Source organism: Vulpes vulpes, chromosome 2 (assembly GCF_048418805.1).
Source record: "Vulpes vulpes isolate BD-2025 chromosome 2, VulVul3, whole genome shotgun sequence".
Lineage (NCBI taxonomy): Eukaryota > Metazoa > Chordata > Mammalia > Carnivora > Canidae > Vulpes > Vulpes vulpes.
Window position 1 is genome coordinate 102581595 of NC_132781.1, and position 16890 is coordinate 102598484.

Here is a 16890-nt window from a genome sequence, read left to right on the forward strand (position 1 = left end):
ACACAGGCAACAGCCTTTGTGAACTCGGCCACTGCAACTTCTTTGCAGATGAAGGCAAAGGGAAATAATAGCAAAAAGAAACCATTGGGACCTCATCAAGATACAAATCTTCTGCACGGCAAAAGAAACAGTCAACAAAACTAAAAGATAACCTACAGACTGGGAGAAGTTATTTGCAAATGACCTATCAGGTAAAGGGCTAGTATCCAAGATCTATAAAGAACTTAGTAAACTCAACAGCAAAGAAACAATCCAATTATGAAATGGGCAAAATCATGAGCAGAAATTTCACCAAAAAATGGCCAACGAGCACATGAGAAAACACTCCACATCACTTGCCATCAGGGAAATACAAATCAAAACCACAATGAGATACCACGTCACACCAGTGAGAATGGGGAAAATTAACAAGACAGGAAACAACAAATGTTGGAGAGGAGGTGGAGAAAGGGGAACCCTCTTGTACTGTTGGTGGGAATGTGAACTGGTACAGCCACTCTGGAAAACTGTGTGGAGGTTCCTCAAAGAGTTAAAAATAGAGCTACCCTATGACCCAACAATAGCACCACTCGGGATTTACCCCAAAGATAGAGATGCAGTGAAAAATCGCGACACCTGCACCCCAATGTTTATAGCAGCATTTTCCAGAATAGCCAGACTGTGGATGCAGCCTGAGTATCCATCAAATGATGAAAGGATATAGAAGATGTGGTCTGTATATATAATGGAATATTACTCAGTCCCTAGAAATGACAAATAACCAGCATTTGCTTCAATGTGCATGGAACTGGAGGGTATTATGCTGAGTGAAGTAAGTCAATCATAGATGGACAAACATCATATGGTTTCACTCCATGGGGAATATAAAAATACTGAAAAGGATTATAGGGGAAAGGAGAGAAAATCAGTCGGAAAAAGTAGAGAGGGTGACAACGCATTAGAGACTCCTAACTCTGAGAAACGAACAAGGGATAGTGGAAGGGGAGGTGGGCGGAGGGGTGGAGAGACTGGGTGACGGGCACTGAGGGGGCATTTGACAGGTGAGCACTGGGTGTTATGCTATATGCTGGCAAATCGAACTCCAATAAAAAATATACAAAAAATAGTATTCTATCATGTAATACTCTGGGCATTCTGTTCTCAAGAAAGTTGCCTCTGAACCTCATTTTACTCTTCTATAACCTAGAGACACATTTTCATTAGGATTTTGGATCTTATCATTAAAAAAAAAAAGTCAAAAGGCTTAAGAGAACTTAAAAAAAATGTTCAAAAGCGGTCTTTTTTTATAACAAGGTTTTTCATCCTCAATGAATAATTCAAATTTTAAATTAAATGACAGCAAAATGTGCCACAGAGTAAAAATACAAATAGACATAGTATTGTGAAATAAGATTTCTGTATAAAACATTTAACTAGTTTTATCAGCATCTCAAGGAAATCTAGCTCATATTTCAACATTAAAAAATTCAAAACTGGGACAGCTGGGGGCTCAGTGGATTAAGTGTCCGACTCTTTTTATGGCTCAGGTCATGATCTCATGATCACGAGACTCAGAACCAGGTGAGGCTGGAGACTCAGATCATGAGACTCAAGAACCAGAGTCTGCTGGAGATTCATTTCCCTCCCTCTCCCTCTACTCCTTTCCCCCCAGCCCATGCTCTGTGTAAAAATAAACACAATTCCATATATCAATATAACATTTATCTCATTTTACCTTCCATCCCTTCATTCAAAATATATACATAGGGCATATGTGAGAGGCCTAGAATCCGAAAAGGTTGTAATTGTAGCTACAAAGATCATGGTTGCTATTAGGTTAAAATGAAATGTTTAATCTATTTGAAGCCTAATAATATGTATTATATCAAAGGGATACTATAAATAATATTGATGGAAATATACAATTACTGCCAAAAATTTACCTGATTCAAATTATTTTTTACACCCTTCAATTCCAAGTTTCGTCTTCTAAGATTAAGTTGAAGTTGTTGTTTCGTTTCAACTTCTTTACTATATTGCTCTTCTTTACTTCTTGTTTTTTTTTTTTTTTTAATTAACTTTTATTGGTGTTCAATTTACCAACATACAGAAGAACACCCAGTGCTCATCCCGTCAAGTGCCCCCGTCAGTGCCCGTCACCCATTCACCCCCACCCCCCGCCCTCCTCCCCTTCCACCACCCCTAGTTTGTTTCCCAGAGTTAGGAGTCTTTATGTTCTGTCTCTCTTTCTGATATTTCCCACACATTTCTTCTCCCTTCCCTTACATTCCCTTTTACTATTATTTATATTCCCCAAATGAATGAGAACATATAATGTTTGTCCTTCTCCGATTGACTTACTTCACTCAGCTCTTCTCTACTTCTTAATTGCTCTTTAATATTTATATATAACATTTCAGCACTTCTTCTTTTTTCTTTTTCTTGTTTTAAGGTCAATCTGCAAATGCATGTGTTCATTTTAAAATTTGTCTTGTTAGCAATAAAAATTTTATTTTATGATCTGGTTCCACATATGTTGGTTCACTACCCAAAGGAAATTTTTCTGTTCTCAATTTTTTTTTCTCAATTTTTTTTCCCTTTCTAGGGCTCATGTTTTTTAATTTATCACTTCAATCTCTTCAAAAAGATATATAGTTTAAAAGAAGCAATGAGAAAGCATTTTGCAACTTAGTAAGTTTTAGTCAGTAATAACTCTGGGAGATGTTGTAAGCAAAGGAATTCTGAAATTATTCAATAAAGTTAGAGTTCAAAATTGCCATTTTTCCCCACAGAGTCATAATTACACTTCAATTAAGACAAATCATTTCATTACTAATTAAAAAGAGAACTTGTTGTTTATCAACAACTTTATAAATTCACTAGAAATACATTTTTATTTCACAAAACATCACAGGTACCTCTAAAAATGATCTTCAGTGTAAGACAGCATCAGCAGATGTCGTTTACACAACACACACCTGCAGATGACTCTGATCCAGCACTAGACTAGGGAGTCTAATATCTATTGCCCATGTTTTTTATGTTTCTTATTCTGTAACATTGTCAACCTTGTTGATCATTATGTATTTTATAAATCATTTGAAAACTCCTTTGAAAACACCACAGGATCCATATTAATTAAGTAAGGAATAAAGAGTAAGATGTGCTTGCAGCATAGACTTTTGAATTAATTTTCTTTATATATGTGAGAAATGTTGGAAAAACTTAACTTAATCATTTTCCATTTTACTTTTTAACCCCTGCATATGTTAAGAATAAACCAATTTTTCTGTCTTGAGAAAAATTGGCCATTTCACACTCTGTTGGGGGGCATTTAATATAAAATTTCCTGAGAACAATTTAAAAATATGGATCAGAGACCTCTACTAAATATTTTTATACGTTAACACAATGCTACATTAGAGAATTTATTCCAATTAACCAAGAATGTAGAAACAGAATTAAATAAAAGACATTCCTTATAGCATTAATTAAAATATAGGAAAATGGAAAACAACCAAAATTCAATTTGCTAAATAATGAGGCTTACATATGATGGACTTCTACATGGTCATTAAAATTATGCTTTAGAATATACATTAAATTATTAGAAGTATTCACTGTTAAAACCTTGCTGTATTGTTTCAAAGAATCTCACACTTTACATCTTTTTTTTTTAATTGGAGTTCAATTTGCCAACATACAGCATATCACCCAGTGCTCACCCCGTCAAGTGCCCCCGCTCAGTGCCCATCAGCCAGTCACTCCAGCCTCCACTCACCTCCCTTTCCACTACACCTTGTTCATTTCCCAGAGTCTCTCATGTTCTGTCACCCTCACTGATATTTCCCTCTCATTTTCTCTCCTTTCCCCTTTATTCCCTTTCATTAAATTTTATATTCCCCAAATGAATGAGACCATATAATGTTTGTCCTTCTCTGATGGACTTATTTCACTCAGCATAATACCTTCCAGTTCCACCCACGTGGACGCAAATGGTGGGTATTTGTCGTTTCTAATGGCTGAGGAATATTCCATTGTATACATAGACCACTGTTTCTTTACCTATTCGCCTTTTGATACTTCACATTTCTAACGGCGTTTCCTTCCCTATAAAATCCCAGAAGGCAAATTAGCAATTATAAAACTTCTCCTACACATGTGCAGCATAAAAGTAAGTATTTCAAGGGGTTCCTGGCTGGCTCAGTTGACAGAGCATGTGACTCTTGATCTCATAGCTGTGAGTTCAAGCCCCACGCTGAGTGTGGAATCTATTAAAAAAAAAAAAAGTAAATAGTTGAAATATTTCCTTAAAACCAAGATGTCATACCTTAAACGGTAGAGTTCTCGTTCCCATTCCACTTTTTGATGCTCTAACTGAGATTTCATTTCTTTTGTTTCTGGTAGCAACTTTTCTAGTCCATTGACCTTACGTTCCACTTTTAAAATTTTTCTTTTAAGTCGTTCACACTCTTTTTTTTTTAATTCTATTGATCTTTCGTATTTAAGAATTGCATCCCGGAATGTCAATACGCTAACAGAATCTACACCAGAGGAAACACAAAGACAGAAATAAAATGCAGGAGGCATCAGACCGGGTCAGTTGGTAAAGCATCCAACTATTGGTTTTGGCTGAGGTCATGATCTCACAGTTGTGGGACTGAACCTGGCATTGGTTGCTGCATTCAGCACAGAGTCTGCTTAAGGTTCTTTACCCCCTCGTTCCCTCCCTCTCTGTTCCTCTCCCCATCTCCTGCTCATGCTCTCTCAAAAATTTGTTCTTTAAAAAAGTAAAATAAAACAATATGAGTACTTTTTGCATATAAGGGACCGAGCATGCTCACATTAACTCATTCATACATGAAATAAATATTGAGTGACTTCAACGTAAAGATATTATACCAGGCGACTGGGTGGCTCAATCAGTGGGTGTCTGCCTTCGGCTCAGGTCATGATCTTGGTGTCCTGGGATCAAGCCACATGGTGGGCTCCCTGCTTAGTAGGGAGTCTGCTTCTCCCTCTCCCTCTGCCTCTCTCCCTGCTCATGCTCTCTCTCTCTCAAATAAATGAATAAAATCTTATTATCAATAGAACTTTAAAATCTTTTAAAAAGAAGAGAAAACATGACTGAAACCTTTCTAAACTGAATGAAAACTATAATCCCACAGACCCACAAAGGATCTGGCTAGGAGAGAAGAAATGGAAGTAAACTCTTGTAATTTGAAAAAAAAAGATTTTATTTATTTATTCATGAGAGACATGGAGAGAGAGAGAGGCAGAGACACAGGCAGAGGGAGAAGCAGGTTCCCTGAGATAGCCTGATGCGGGACTTGATACAAGGACCCTGGGATCACACCCTGAGCCAAAGGTAGATGCTCAACCACTAAGCTACTCACGTGTTCCCTATTGTAATTTTCTTAAACTACATATGATGTGGTATATCACTACAAGAAGGTGGACTGTGATGCTTGAGTCATATGCTTTAAACGCTAAAGCAATCACTAAAATAGCAAATCTTAAGAGTTATAGTAATAAACAAAGCACATACATACACATATATCTGTATGTTTATATATATGTATAAATGGAACTTGTAAAAATTAGTTGATTAATCTAAAGGAAAGCAGAAAGCAAAGAAAATGCGAACAAAGCAGGTCAAATGGAAAGCAAACAGGATGAGAGATTTATATCAACTGTATCAATAATCAGAGTAAATGAAAATGGTCAAAAAATAAAAGAAAGAAAGAAAATGGTCTAAAAGCCTCAATTAAAAGGCAGACTGTCAGAATGGATAAAAATGTAAGTGACAACCATAGGCTGCCTATAAAAAATTCACTTTAAATGTAAAGACACACACACACAAAATAAATAAAATAAAAAAATAAATGTAAAGACACAAATTTGTGAAAAGGACAAAAATAAGGATATACCACACTCACACTTGACAAAAGAAGGCTGAACTTGAGTAGCAATATTAATGCCAGGCAAAATAGATTTCAAAGCAATATATATTCTCGTGATGTATAAGGTCATTTGTTAATGATGAAACAAACAATCCAATCATGAAATGGGTGAAAGACATGAACAGAATTTTCACAGAGGAAGACATAGATATGGCCAACAAGCACATGAGGAAATGCTCCGAATCACTGGCCATCAGGGAAAAAAACAACAACCACAATGAGATACCACCTCACACCAGTGGGAATGGGGAAAATTAACAAAACAGGAAACAACAAATGTTGGAGCGGATACGGAGAAAAGGGAAACCTTCTTGCACTGATGGTGGGAATGTGAACTGGCACAGCCACTCTGGAGAACTGTGTGAAGATTCCTCAAAGACTTAAAAATAGATCTACCCTACGACCCAGCAGTTGCACTGCTGGGGATTTACTGAAAGATACAGATGCAGTGAAACACCGGGACACCTGCACCCCAATGTTTCTAGCAGCAATGTATAGTAGCCAAACTGTGGAAAGAGCCTCGGTGTCCTTCGAAAGATGAAAGGATAAAGAAGATGTGGCCTATGTATACGATGCAATATTACTCAGCCATTAGAAACAACAAATACCAACCATTTACTTCGACACGGATGGAACTGCAGGGTATTATGCTGCGTGAAGTAAGTCAGTCGGAGAAGGACAAACATTATATGGTCTTATTCATTTGGGGAATATAAAAAATAGTGAAAGGGAATAAAGTGGAAAGGAGAGAAAATGAGTGAAAATATCAGGGAGGGTGACAGAACATGAGAGACTCCTGACTCTTGGAAACAAACACGGCATGGTGGAAAGGGAGGTGGGCGAGGGGTTTGGGTGACTGGGTGATGGGCACTGAGGGGGGGCACTTGATGGGATGAGCACTGGGTGTTATTCTATCTGCTGGCAAATTGAACTCCAATTTAAAAAATAATACGATATCAAAAACAAAAACAAAGATTTATCAACACTCAACAAATAAGAAATAAACCTAACTTTTTAAATGACAAAAATTTTGACAGCTCAATGAAGATACACAGATGTTAAATAAGCTCAACATTATCAGTCATTAGGGAAATGTATATTACAACCATAAATGTATATATTTATACACATATATAAGTATTTATGTGTGTGTGTGCGTATATATATATACACCATACCCATCCACGGCTACGATTAAAAAACTGATAATACTAAGTACTCATAAATATATATGGAGGAGTTAGAAACCCTCACATACTGCTGGTGGGTTTAGAAAATAGTACAATTACTTTAGAAAACAATTTGGCAGTTTCATAATAAGGCAATATGAAGAGACAGGAGACTTAAGAGTGATGGATATGTTAACTGTCTAAATTACAGTTATGGTTTCATATGTGTATATATATATGACAAAACTATCAAATTATATGCTTCATACACATGCAGTTTACCTAACTAAAGCTGTTGGAGAAAGAAAGCCTCTATTATATGAAAAACCATCTAAGACAGTGGCTGAGACACGGATGGAAAGATGGATATGAAACCATACAAGATGAAGCTAGTGGACGATGGTCTTTCACCTCATGGCATTAAGAAGTAACAGCTAAGCTTTAAGCAAGGGGGTAACGTGATGAAATGTAAACTTTTAAAAATGTATAGTAAGTATGGTTGCAGTGTAGACCAAGATCCCGAGAGGTGGAATGGCAGGGAAAACAGTCCTGAGGGTAGCTCAGTAATCTAGGAGAAAAATAATGGTAAGGCACAGAAGAGAAGCAGAGTTCACAAACACATCAAGTGTGCCATTCCCACGTGGACAACCACAATGGAAATTATAGTTCTTTGGATGAGAGTCTTCAATAGTTCTCTATTTTAATATAAAACATATTTCTGAGATGAGTAGCTCTATAACACCTCAGTGTTGTGTGGCGCAGCGCTAGACGAGATGCGCACATATTACTACAATCATATATACAGAAAAAGGCTTTAAATTTATACGACGGCCCTACCTTTACAATCCATGCCAAGTTCAATGAGCAACAGGGAACTCTTATAATCAGAGTATTGCAACTTGCAATCCTCTGAAGCTGCTTCAGATGACTGAGTTAAGTCATCAAGATGCTCCACAGACTTCACTTGCTTTTTGACCTACAAATAAATAATACTATTTCAAAATGTCATCCAAATATTTATAAAATATACTAAGTGTAGAAAGATGATACATATCCATCTTTTTATAAAAGCAAAAACATAGGTACTTTTTAAAAGAACTGATTTTTATCAAAAAGACCTTTATCAATAATTGGTGTTTCTGAATAATTTTTTCACAGCAGATGTCTATACAACAAAGGAAAATTTTCATTTTTTCACTATGCGTTTCATAAAGTAATTTTTTTACCATGGAATATTTCTGATAAATATGAAATATCAAAATAATATAATAAAAATATACCATGAATGAAATAGAATAATATAATAAAAATGTATCATAAATGAAATAGAATTATATATTTTGTTTGTTTGTCTACCTTGTTCTTTTCCTTAGATGTTTTCTTTGCAGGTCTCAAAAGAGGGGATCCCTGGGTGGCGCAGCGGCTTGGCGCCTGCCTTTGGCCCAGGGCGCGATCCTGGAGACCCGGGATCGAATCCCACGTCAGGCTCCCGGTGCATGGAGCCTGCTTCTCCCTATGCCTGTGTCTCTGCTTCTCTCTCTCTCTGTGTGTGAGACTATCATAAATAAATTTAAAAAAAATTTAAAAAGAGGAAGGATTCTTTTCAGGAAAATATTAAATACTTAAAATACAAAGAATATTTAAAGCATATCTAAGCAATATTAATAGCAATATTAACAAAGTATTAAATTTAGATCAAAATTGCAAAAGTAAAGGAAAATCCTAATGTTACTTACATTATTTGATAGGGGTAAATATACCACATTTTTTGTTGTCATTTTCAATAAAAACAAGTTTTCACTAAATCAATTTGGAAAGTGCAAACTAAGTTTTTTTAATGACACAAGCCCTTTTGAAATAATCGTGATATTAGTGTTTTGAAGTTTTACTGTGCAACTACTATGCATTATTTGGGACAGTTTACATATCTTAAAGGGTTTTTAGGCCTTACACAAACCGTATGAAGTAGGCAATTATACTGGGTATCTTTTCACAGGAAGCAAATGAGGCACAGATATTCTAAGGAACTTCCCCAAGCCCATACAGCTGGTAGGAGCAGACCACCCAGAACTCAAGTCCAGGAAATGTCCCGTCCAAACATGTGTTTTAAAATATGTGGTAAAAGTAAGTTAAGTATTTCTAAGTAATGTGATAGCAATTGGATCTATAGTATTATTCCATTTCTAGCTATAACTATTCTACAAATAATTTCTGAATCTTACATACATTTTTAATTTTTATTTTTTTAAAAGATTTTATTTATTTATCCATTCACTAGAGAGACACGCAGAGAGAGACAGGCAGAGACATAGGCAAAGACATAGGCAGAGGGAGAAACAGGCTCCCCCACAAGAAGCCTGGTGTGGGACCCCAGGATCACGCCCTGAGCCCAAGGCAAGACACTCAACTGCTGTGCGACCCCGGGATCCCACACACATTTTTTAATTAAAACACTTCAAACCTAAGCTGTATTGAAAATCTACTTTCAATAAACTAAATATTTAATTCTTCTAAAGAAGTTCATTAAGGGCATTCCTTTACTCATTCAAATGTTTATTCATGGATTCAACAATGACTCATGAAGCACACAATATGTGTCAATGACGCTGCTGGTACAGTAACCGTGGCTCCTGTAATTTAGAACTTTATAATCCAAAAGTAAAAATCTATGATAGATGAATAGTTTTTGATTGTAAATAAACATATTGTAAATAAACAAAACCATTCCCCTTTCCCCCAGAACCTAAACAAATATTAACTTAATATAATCAGATACTCCAAAGCCCCTCACAAAATCATAGCTAATCATGATACTGTCAAAGGTACTGAATACCTTAAAACCTATCAAGAAATGATTAGTTCTATTCAGAATCGCCTATGTGTCTCTAAATTTACTATTATATATATATATATATATATATATATATATATATTTTCAATCGATGAAGGATAGTATCTGAATATTCAATTATATGAGAATACTGCACGGTGGAACCGATTCTAAATAAACAATCTCTTACCACAAAACTCATATCCTGATCTGGGGGTCCTGGGATCGAGTTCTGCTTTGGGCTCCCCAGAGGGAACCTGCTTCTCCCTCTGCCCATGTCTCTGCCTCGCTCTCTGTGTCTCTCACAAATAAATAAATGAAATCTTAAAAAAAAAGTCACTCCTCCTCATCCTAACCTTTCAAGTGGTGTTTTTGATATACTTGAGTATTTCTTCCCTCAGCCTGTAACGACAGGCTGTATATTACAGTGTTTTACTTCCATAATAATCATAGTTAACATTCCTTCAGAGGGAAATAAAGAATTTATGGGATTTTTACCTTCTTTCATCCTGATCCATTTCACGTAGACTGTTGTCATTACTCACTCGTAGTAGACTACCAGTTAGGGAATCGGCCTCCTCAAAGCCTGGTGTAATCACAGATGCTTTTGATGCCCACTTTACATTTGTATCTTTCTTTATTTCCATGATAGACAAACCAGGATCATTACTTAAAACAAAAATCCAGTTAAAATATCCATTAGAAAGCCAATATTTTGTAATAATTTTACTGGTAAGGATTAAAAATTTTTTTGGTAAACATCTGTTACCCATCTGAATTCATTTATTTTTATTTATTTATTTATTTTTTAATTTTTATTCATTTATGATAGTCACACAGAGAGAAAGAGAGGCAGAGACACAGGCAGAGGGAGAAGCAGGCTCCATGCACCGGGAGCCCGACGTGGGATTCGATCCCGGGTCTCCAGGATCACACCCTGGGCCAAAGGCAGGCGCTAAACCGCTGCGCCACCCAGGGATCCCTGATATTCAATTATATGAGAATACTGCATGGTGGAACCGATTCTAAATAAACAATCTCTTACCACAAAACTCATATCCTGATCTGGGGGTCCTGGGATCGAGTTCTGCTTTAGGCTCCCCAGAGGGAACCTGCTTCTCCCTCTGCCCATGTCTCTGCCTCGCTCTCTGTGTCTCTCACAAATAAATAAATGAAATCTTAAAAAAAAAGTCACTCCTCCTCATCCTAACCTTTCAAGTGGTGTTTTTGATATACTTGAGTATTTCTTCCCTCAGCCTGTAATGACAGGCTGTATATTACAGTGTTTTACTTACATAATAATCATAGTTAACATTCCTTCAGAGGGAAATAAAGAATTTATGGGATTTTACCTTCTTTCATCCTGATCCATTTCACGTAGACTGTTGTCATTACTCACTCGTAGTAGACTACCAGTTAGGGAATCGGCCTCCTCAAAGCCTGGTTTAATCACAGATGCTTTTGATGCCCACTTTACATTTGTATCTTTCTTTATTTCCATGATAGACAAACCAGGATCATTACTTAAAACAAAAATCCAGTTAAAATATCCATTAGAAAGCCAATATTTTCTAATAATTTTACTGGTAAGGAATAAAAAATTTTTTTGGTAAACATCTGTTACCCATCTGAATTCATTTATTAATTCATAGAAAGTTATGAAGTGCAACCATATGCAAGGAAATACACATATACAATTATGATACAATGTCATTTGTGGGGACAAAACTGCCTGTGTAGGACCTGTGGAATCAAGTGCCATTCACCAAGGCACGGCGGATAAGTCTCATCTGCCCATGCATCGGGTAACAGGCATACGCACTACACTCCCAGCTATGGATCCAGCAAAAGCCCATAAATTGGCACCACCCTCACCCTCACAGCCACCATCTGGGAGCCCCTGGAAAACACTTAGATAATCACCCATGGGGGTAGAGAGTCTACGTGGAAAACCAGCTTTCCTGCAGAGAAGTTCTAGGACACCACCAGAGCAAAACAATCAGGTTTGGACACATGGGAGCGGTAGTCATTAAAGACTGGAGGAGGTGACTGCTACTTCAAAGGCAAAGACAGCAATGCAAAAGGATATGACAAAATCAAGGAAATATGACACCAACAAAGGATTACAATAATCTTCCTGTAATCAATCTCAGACATGTGAAGATCTGTAATTTATCCAAGAAAGATTTCAAAATCTCAGTCTTAAGGAAATTCAAGGAGCTACCAGAAAACACAAAAAGCCAACTCAGGAGTGCATGGGTGGGTCAGGCAATTAAATGTCTGACGCTTGATTTCATCTCAGGCTATGATCTCAGGGTCAGGAGATTGAGCCCTGCATCAGGCTTACACTCAGCACAGTGTCCCTCTCCCTCTGCTACTCCCCCCTAGCTCACATACTCTTTCTCTCGCTAAAATAAATGAATAAAATCTTTAAAAAACAGTTAATTCAATAAAATGAGGAATACACTACATAAACAACAACAAAAAAGAAGTTTAATGAACAGCTGCAAGGGCTTAGTTTAAGTGTCTGATTTGGTTTTGGCTCAGGTCATGATCTGAAGGTCGTGGAATCACCCCCAGGTCTGCTTGAGATCCTCTCTCCATCTCTTTCTCTCTCTCCCCACTTGCTCTTCCTTCCTTCCTTCCTTCCTTTTCTTTCTTTCTTTCTTTCTTTCTTTCTTTCTTTCTTTCTTTCTCTCTCTCTCTCTCTCTCTCTCTCAAATGAATATATTTTTAAAAATAATTTTAAAGGGACAAAGAAAAAGAATTAGTTTTGGTAACTTGTGCATACTTTTAGCTTAGTATCTAATCCTAATACAAAAAGCTAGATTTACCAACAGAAAATTATATTTTTTTTTCATGGACTAAATGCATGCAAGAAAATATTATGAGCATATAGCTATGTAAATTTACAAAAAGACTGAATTTTCCCATAGGAGATTATCAATTGAGTAACTTTAGGGCACTGAAAACAAAAACAAAACCAGCAATTACTGTTTTAAAACTGCCATACACAGTTTTCCAGAGTGGCTGCACCAGTTCACATTCCCACCAACAGTGTAAGAGGGTTCCCTTTTCTCCGCATCCTCTCCAACATTTGTGGTTTCCTGCCTTGTTAATTTTCCCCATTCTCACTGGTGTGAGGTGGTATCTCATTGTGGTTTTGATTTGTATTTCCCTGATGGCAAGTGATGCAGAGCATTTTCTCATGTGCATGTTGGCCATGTCCATGTCTTCCTCTGTGAGATTTCTCTTCATGTCTTTTGCCCATTTCATGATTGGATTGTTTGTTTCTTCATTTGGGGAATATAAATAATAGTGAAAGGGAATATAAAGGAAGGGAAAAGAAATGTTGGGAAATATCAGGAAGGGAGACAGAACATAAAGACTCCTAACTCTGTGAAATGAACTAGGGGTGGTGGAAGGGGAGGAGGGGGGGTGTTGGAGGGGAATGGGTGACGGGCACTGAGGCGGACACTTGACGGGATGAGCAGTGGGTGTTTTTCTGTATGTTGGTAAATTGAACACCAATAAAAATTAATTAAAAAATAAAAAATAAATAAATAAATAAAACTGCCATACAGCTAACTCTTCTAGTTAAATAACATCCAAAAAAGATGGATCTTCCTGAAAGCAAGTATTAAACAATTCTTCTTGACCCAAATTTCAGAAGTAAATCTGTAATTATGGATATGAAATAGCTTTCATTTTGAAAACAGTTGATAGAAGTAACTTTTAAATAGAAAACAACTGGTTAAAGACACCTCAAAGTTATGTTGGTGGGGGAATGCTAACATGCAGCCATGGTAACGAGAACCCATCAGAACCAGTTTTAAATGTTTGTAATGATCAATGCCATCTGTCCTCACTCACCAGCCAACCAATGTCAGCTTCTCCCTCCTGAGGTATAGCCAGTGTGGGACAAAATCACTCCAATACGCATGCCTTGAGTGCCAACCAATCAACAACAGTCTTACCCAAATTACCATGGTGCTTCAGATGATGACAAATCACTTAATTCTCTGAAAGTCTCCCAAGTCTTAAACTCCACTTTTCCTGAAACTGTATATAGAAAGTGAAGACTACTCTGTCAGAAAAGACTGTAAGTGGCCAGCATAGCTCCCTCTTATTAGTCAGCAGTAAATTTCAATTTCACCTTTATATTTCAGATATTGAGGGCTCATATCCCCTGGCAAAAATGTTTAAAGTCCTATAATAATTTACCACCACATTTCATTTTCCTTAATGAAACATAAATGAAGTTTGCTCTTCCTTTGTTCCATTCTACTATAATTAAAACTAACATAAATACCAGTAAAAGAATAAGTAGCAAGTAACCACAATATTAGGCCCAAATAATCCACAAAATGCAGATAACGGACAGGTTAAATCGTCAGAATGGACCCATGCCAACCATTTTTTCTGTTTGAGAATTGGTATTATGTTAAAAACAATACACACGGTTTAGTTAAACTCCATTCACTCAACAAACATTTATTGCATAGCACTATATATGCTAGAATGTTCTCTAAGCACTGAGGACACGGCCATGAACAGAAAAAAAACCCTACTCACGAGGAAAGTAAACATAGTAACAATAAACTACCTAGGCAAACTACACAGTATGAGAGGAGAAAAGCTAAAGCAGAGAAATCAAATTTCGACATGTTGTAGCAAAAGGAGTGGTCGAAATACTAGTCAGGATAAACCAAGAAGGGCCTTGCTGAGAAAATGACCTTGAAGCAAAAACCAGGAAGAAAAAGAGGGAGCGAGGAGTAAGCCATGAGGATACCTGAGAGAAAAGCACTGCACAGAGAGTTTATAGCAAGTACAGAGGTATGCCTGAAGTGTTTATAATGAGGGTGGGGGGTAAGAATAGTGAGAAATTCAAGTGTGGCTGAACAGAAGGAAAGGGATAGAAAATAGTTCAAATCAGAGAGACAGAAGGAGGAAAGGATAGGGAGGGACCCGAGATGAACAAGTCACATAAGGCCTTGTAGGTATTAGAAAGAACTTGAGTGAATGGGAGGCCATTAGGTTTTGAGCAGAGGAGGACATAATCTGATTTATGTTTGAATAGATCCACTGTGTTTAGAATTAATGGAAAGTGAATTTTTGAAGATTATATAATATGAAGTCACTATTGAAAAATTTGATGTGGTGCATGTTGAAATATATGCTCTTTAAAAAGGAAGAATAAGGGGCACTTGGTTGGCTCAGTCGGTAAAGCGTCTGCTTTTGGCTCAGGTCATAACCCTGGAGTCCTGGGATCAGCCCCACTTCAGGCTCCCCGCTTCTCCCTCTGCCTCTGCCGCTCCCTGCATTCACACACACTCTCTCTCTCTCTCTCAAATAAATAATCTTAAAAACATTTTTGAAGGAAAAATATTAGCCTGTATGCAAAGTGCATGAAAAAGAAGATTCACTGCATTAACAACCTCTTGGTTTATAGCATAGGGATCAAATGTTTATACAGAATATGGGACAAGTTGCCATGTGAAATCTCTTCGTAATAATATTCAGATCAATTTGAGAGTCCAACATTTGAGCACTGTCAGGTAGAGTGCCAGTGTAGCAGGTAACTTCCTTTTGCAACTCAGCAGATATTAAAAGTATTCTAAAGTTTCTGTAAGACATCAAACCAAACACTTTAAATATACTTTGGGGGATCCCTGGGTGGCTCAGCGGTTTAGCACCTGCCTCCAGCCCAGGGTGTGATCCTGGAGTCCCGGGATCGAGTCCCACATCAGGCTCCCTGCATGGAGCCTGCTTCTCCCTCTCCCTCTGCCTGTGTCTCTGCCTCTCTCTCTCTCTATCTCTCTCTGTGTGTCTCTCATGAATAAATAAAAATAAAATTTAAATATATATATATATATATATATATATATATATACTTTGTTAAACAATCAAAACCCTGCAGACCTAAATCATTTTCTCAGATAGTTACATGCTGCATCATTTTATAGGTGTGAAAACTTACTTCCTTAGGGATGGAGAGTTAGACTCCCTCCAAGTTTTTGATAGATAATCTGAACATATATATGTAACATGCTTATGTAAGTATTCTTAATATATTTGTCATATTGTATATATATAATAATATATAATAAATGTTCTTATAATATGTGTGTCTAAGTGTTCACACAAGTCATGTTTTCCTATAGGATCTACTCCTGGCAATGAAGCCGTTGGAATATAGGGACAGCATATGTGAAATTTCAAATGCACTGCTACATCACTCTTCAGAAAGGATTTGTCAATTTTCTTTCTCTCTCTCTCTTTTAAAGATTTTTATTTATTCATTCAGGAGAGACACAGAGTGAGGCAGAGACATGGGCAGACGGAGAAGCAGGCTCCTCATGGGAAGCCTGATGCAGGACTTGATCCCACGATCCTGAGATCACAACCTGAGCCAAAGGCAGACGTTCAACCACTGAGCCACTCAGGTGCAACGGATTTGACAATTTTCACCTAACAAGTGTATGAGAATGACTTTTGCCTCACATTTGCTAACCTAGGTTATTTTTTTTAATTAAATATTTATCACTATGCCTGCAAAAAAAAAATTGATACCTTACCAGTCTTTGCCTTTTTCTGTTTAGCACCCTGGGTGGAATATCTCTACTAAAAATATAAAATGTGTTAATCATGAACATTAGCTCCAAACAATTTGTTTTATAGAAAAATAATAATTATCTATTGTTTAAATATTGCTATAGGCTTACCTATCAGAATCTTCATTCTGCGTAGTAGGAAACAGGTGGTAATCAGTTTTTCCACTCTTTCTTTGTTGAATTAGTCCAGCAGCAGGAACAGGAACAGGAACAGCAGCAGCAGCAGCAGCAGCAGCAGCATATATGTTTTCTGCTCCTTCCATTTTACTACTCTCGTGCTGCTTCCTTTCTTTTCCAGTCTTGAATGGAAATTTGATACTGTTACAACTTTATTC

The 16890-nt window shown here is 37.0% G+C and overlaps 1 protein-coding gene across 1 annotated transcript in view; it reads right to left on the reverse strand.

Annotated features, from left to right (window-relative positions):
• Nucleotides 1–16890, reverse strand: part of LOC140595961 (uncharacterized) — a 145733-nt gene that overhangs the window by 45349 nt on the left and 83494 nt on the right. Inside the window, exons 22-28 of the mRNA XM_072742460.1 lie at nucleotides 16667–16854; nucleotides 11294–11464; nucleotides 10440–10610; nucleotides 8468–8666; nucleotides 7949–8087; nucleotides 4310–4523; nucleotides 2341–2437 (exon numbers count right to left, since the gene is read on the reverse strand). Coding sequence (XP_072598561.1) covers nucleotides 2341–2437; nucleotides 4310–4523; nucleotides 7949–8087; nucleotides 8468–8666; nucleotides 10440–10610; nucleotides 11294–11464; nucleotides 16667–16854 — 1179 coding nt within the window. The remainder of the gene's footprint in view (nucleotides 1–2340; nucleotides 2438–4309; nucleotides 4524–7948; nucleotides 8088–8467; nucleotides 8667–10439; nucleotides 10611–11293; nucleotides 11465–16666; nucleotides 16855–16890) is intronic.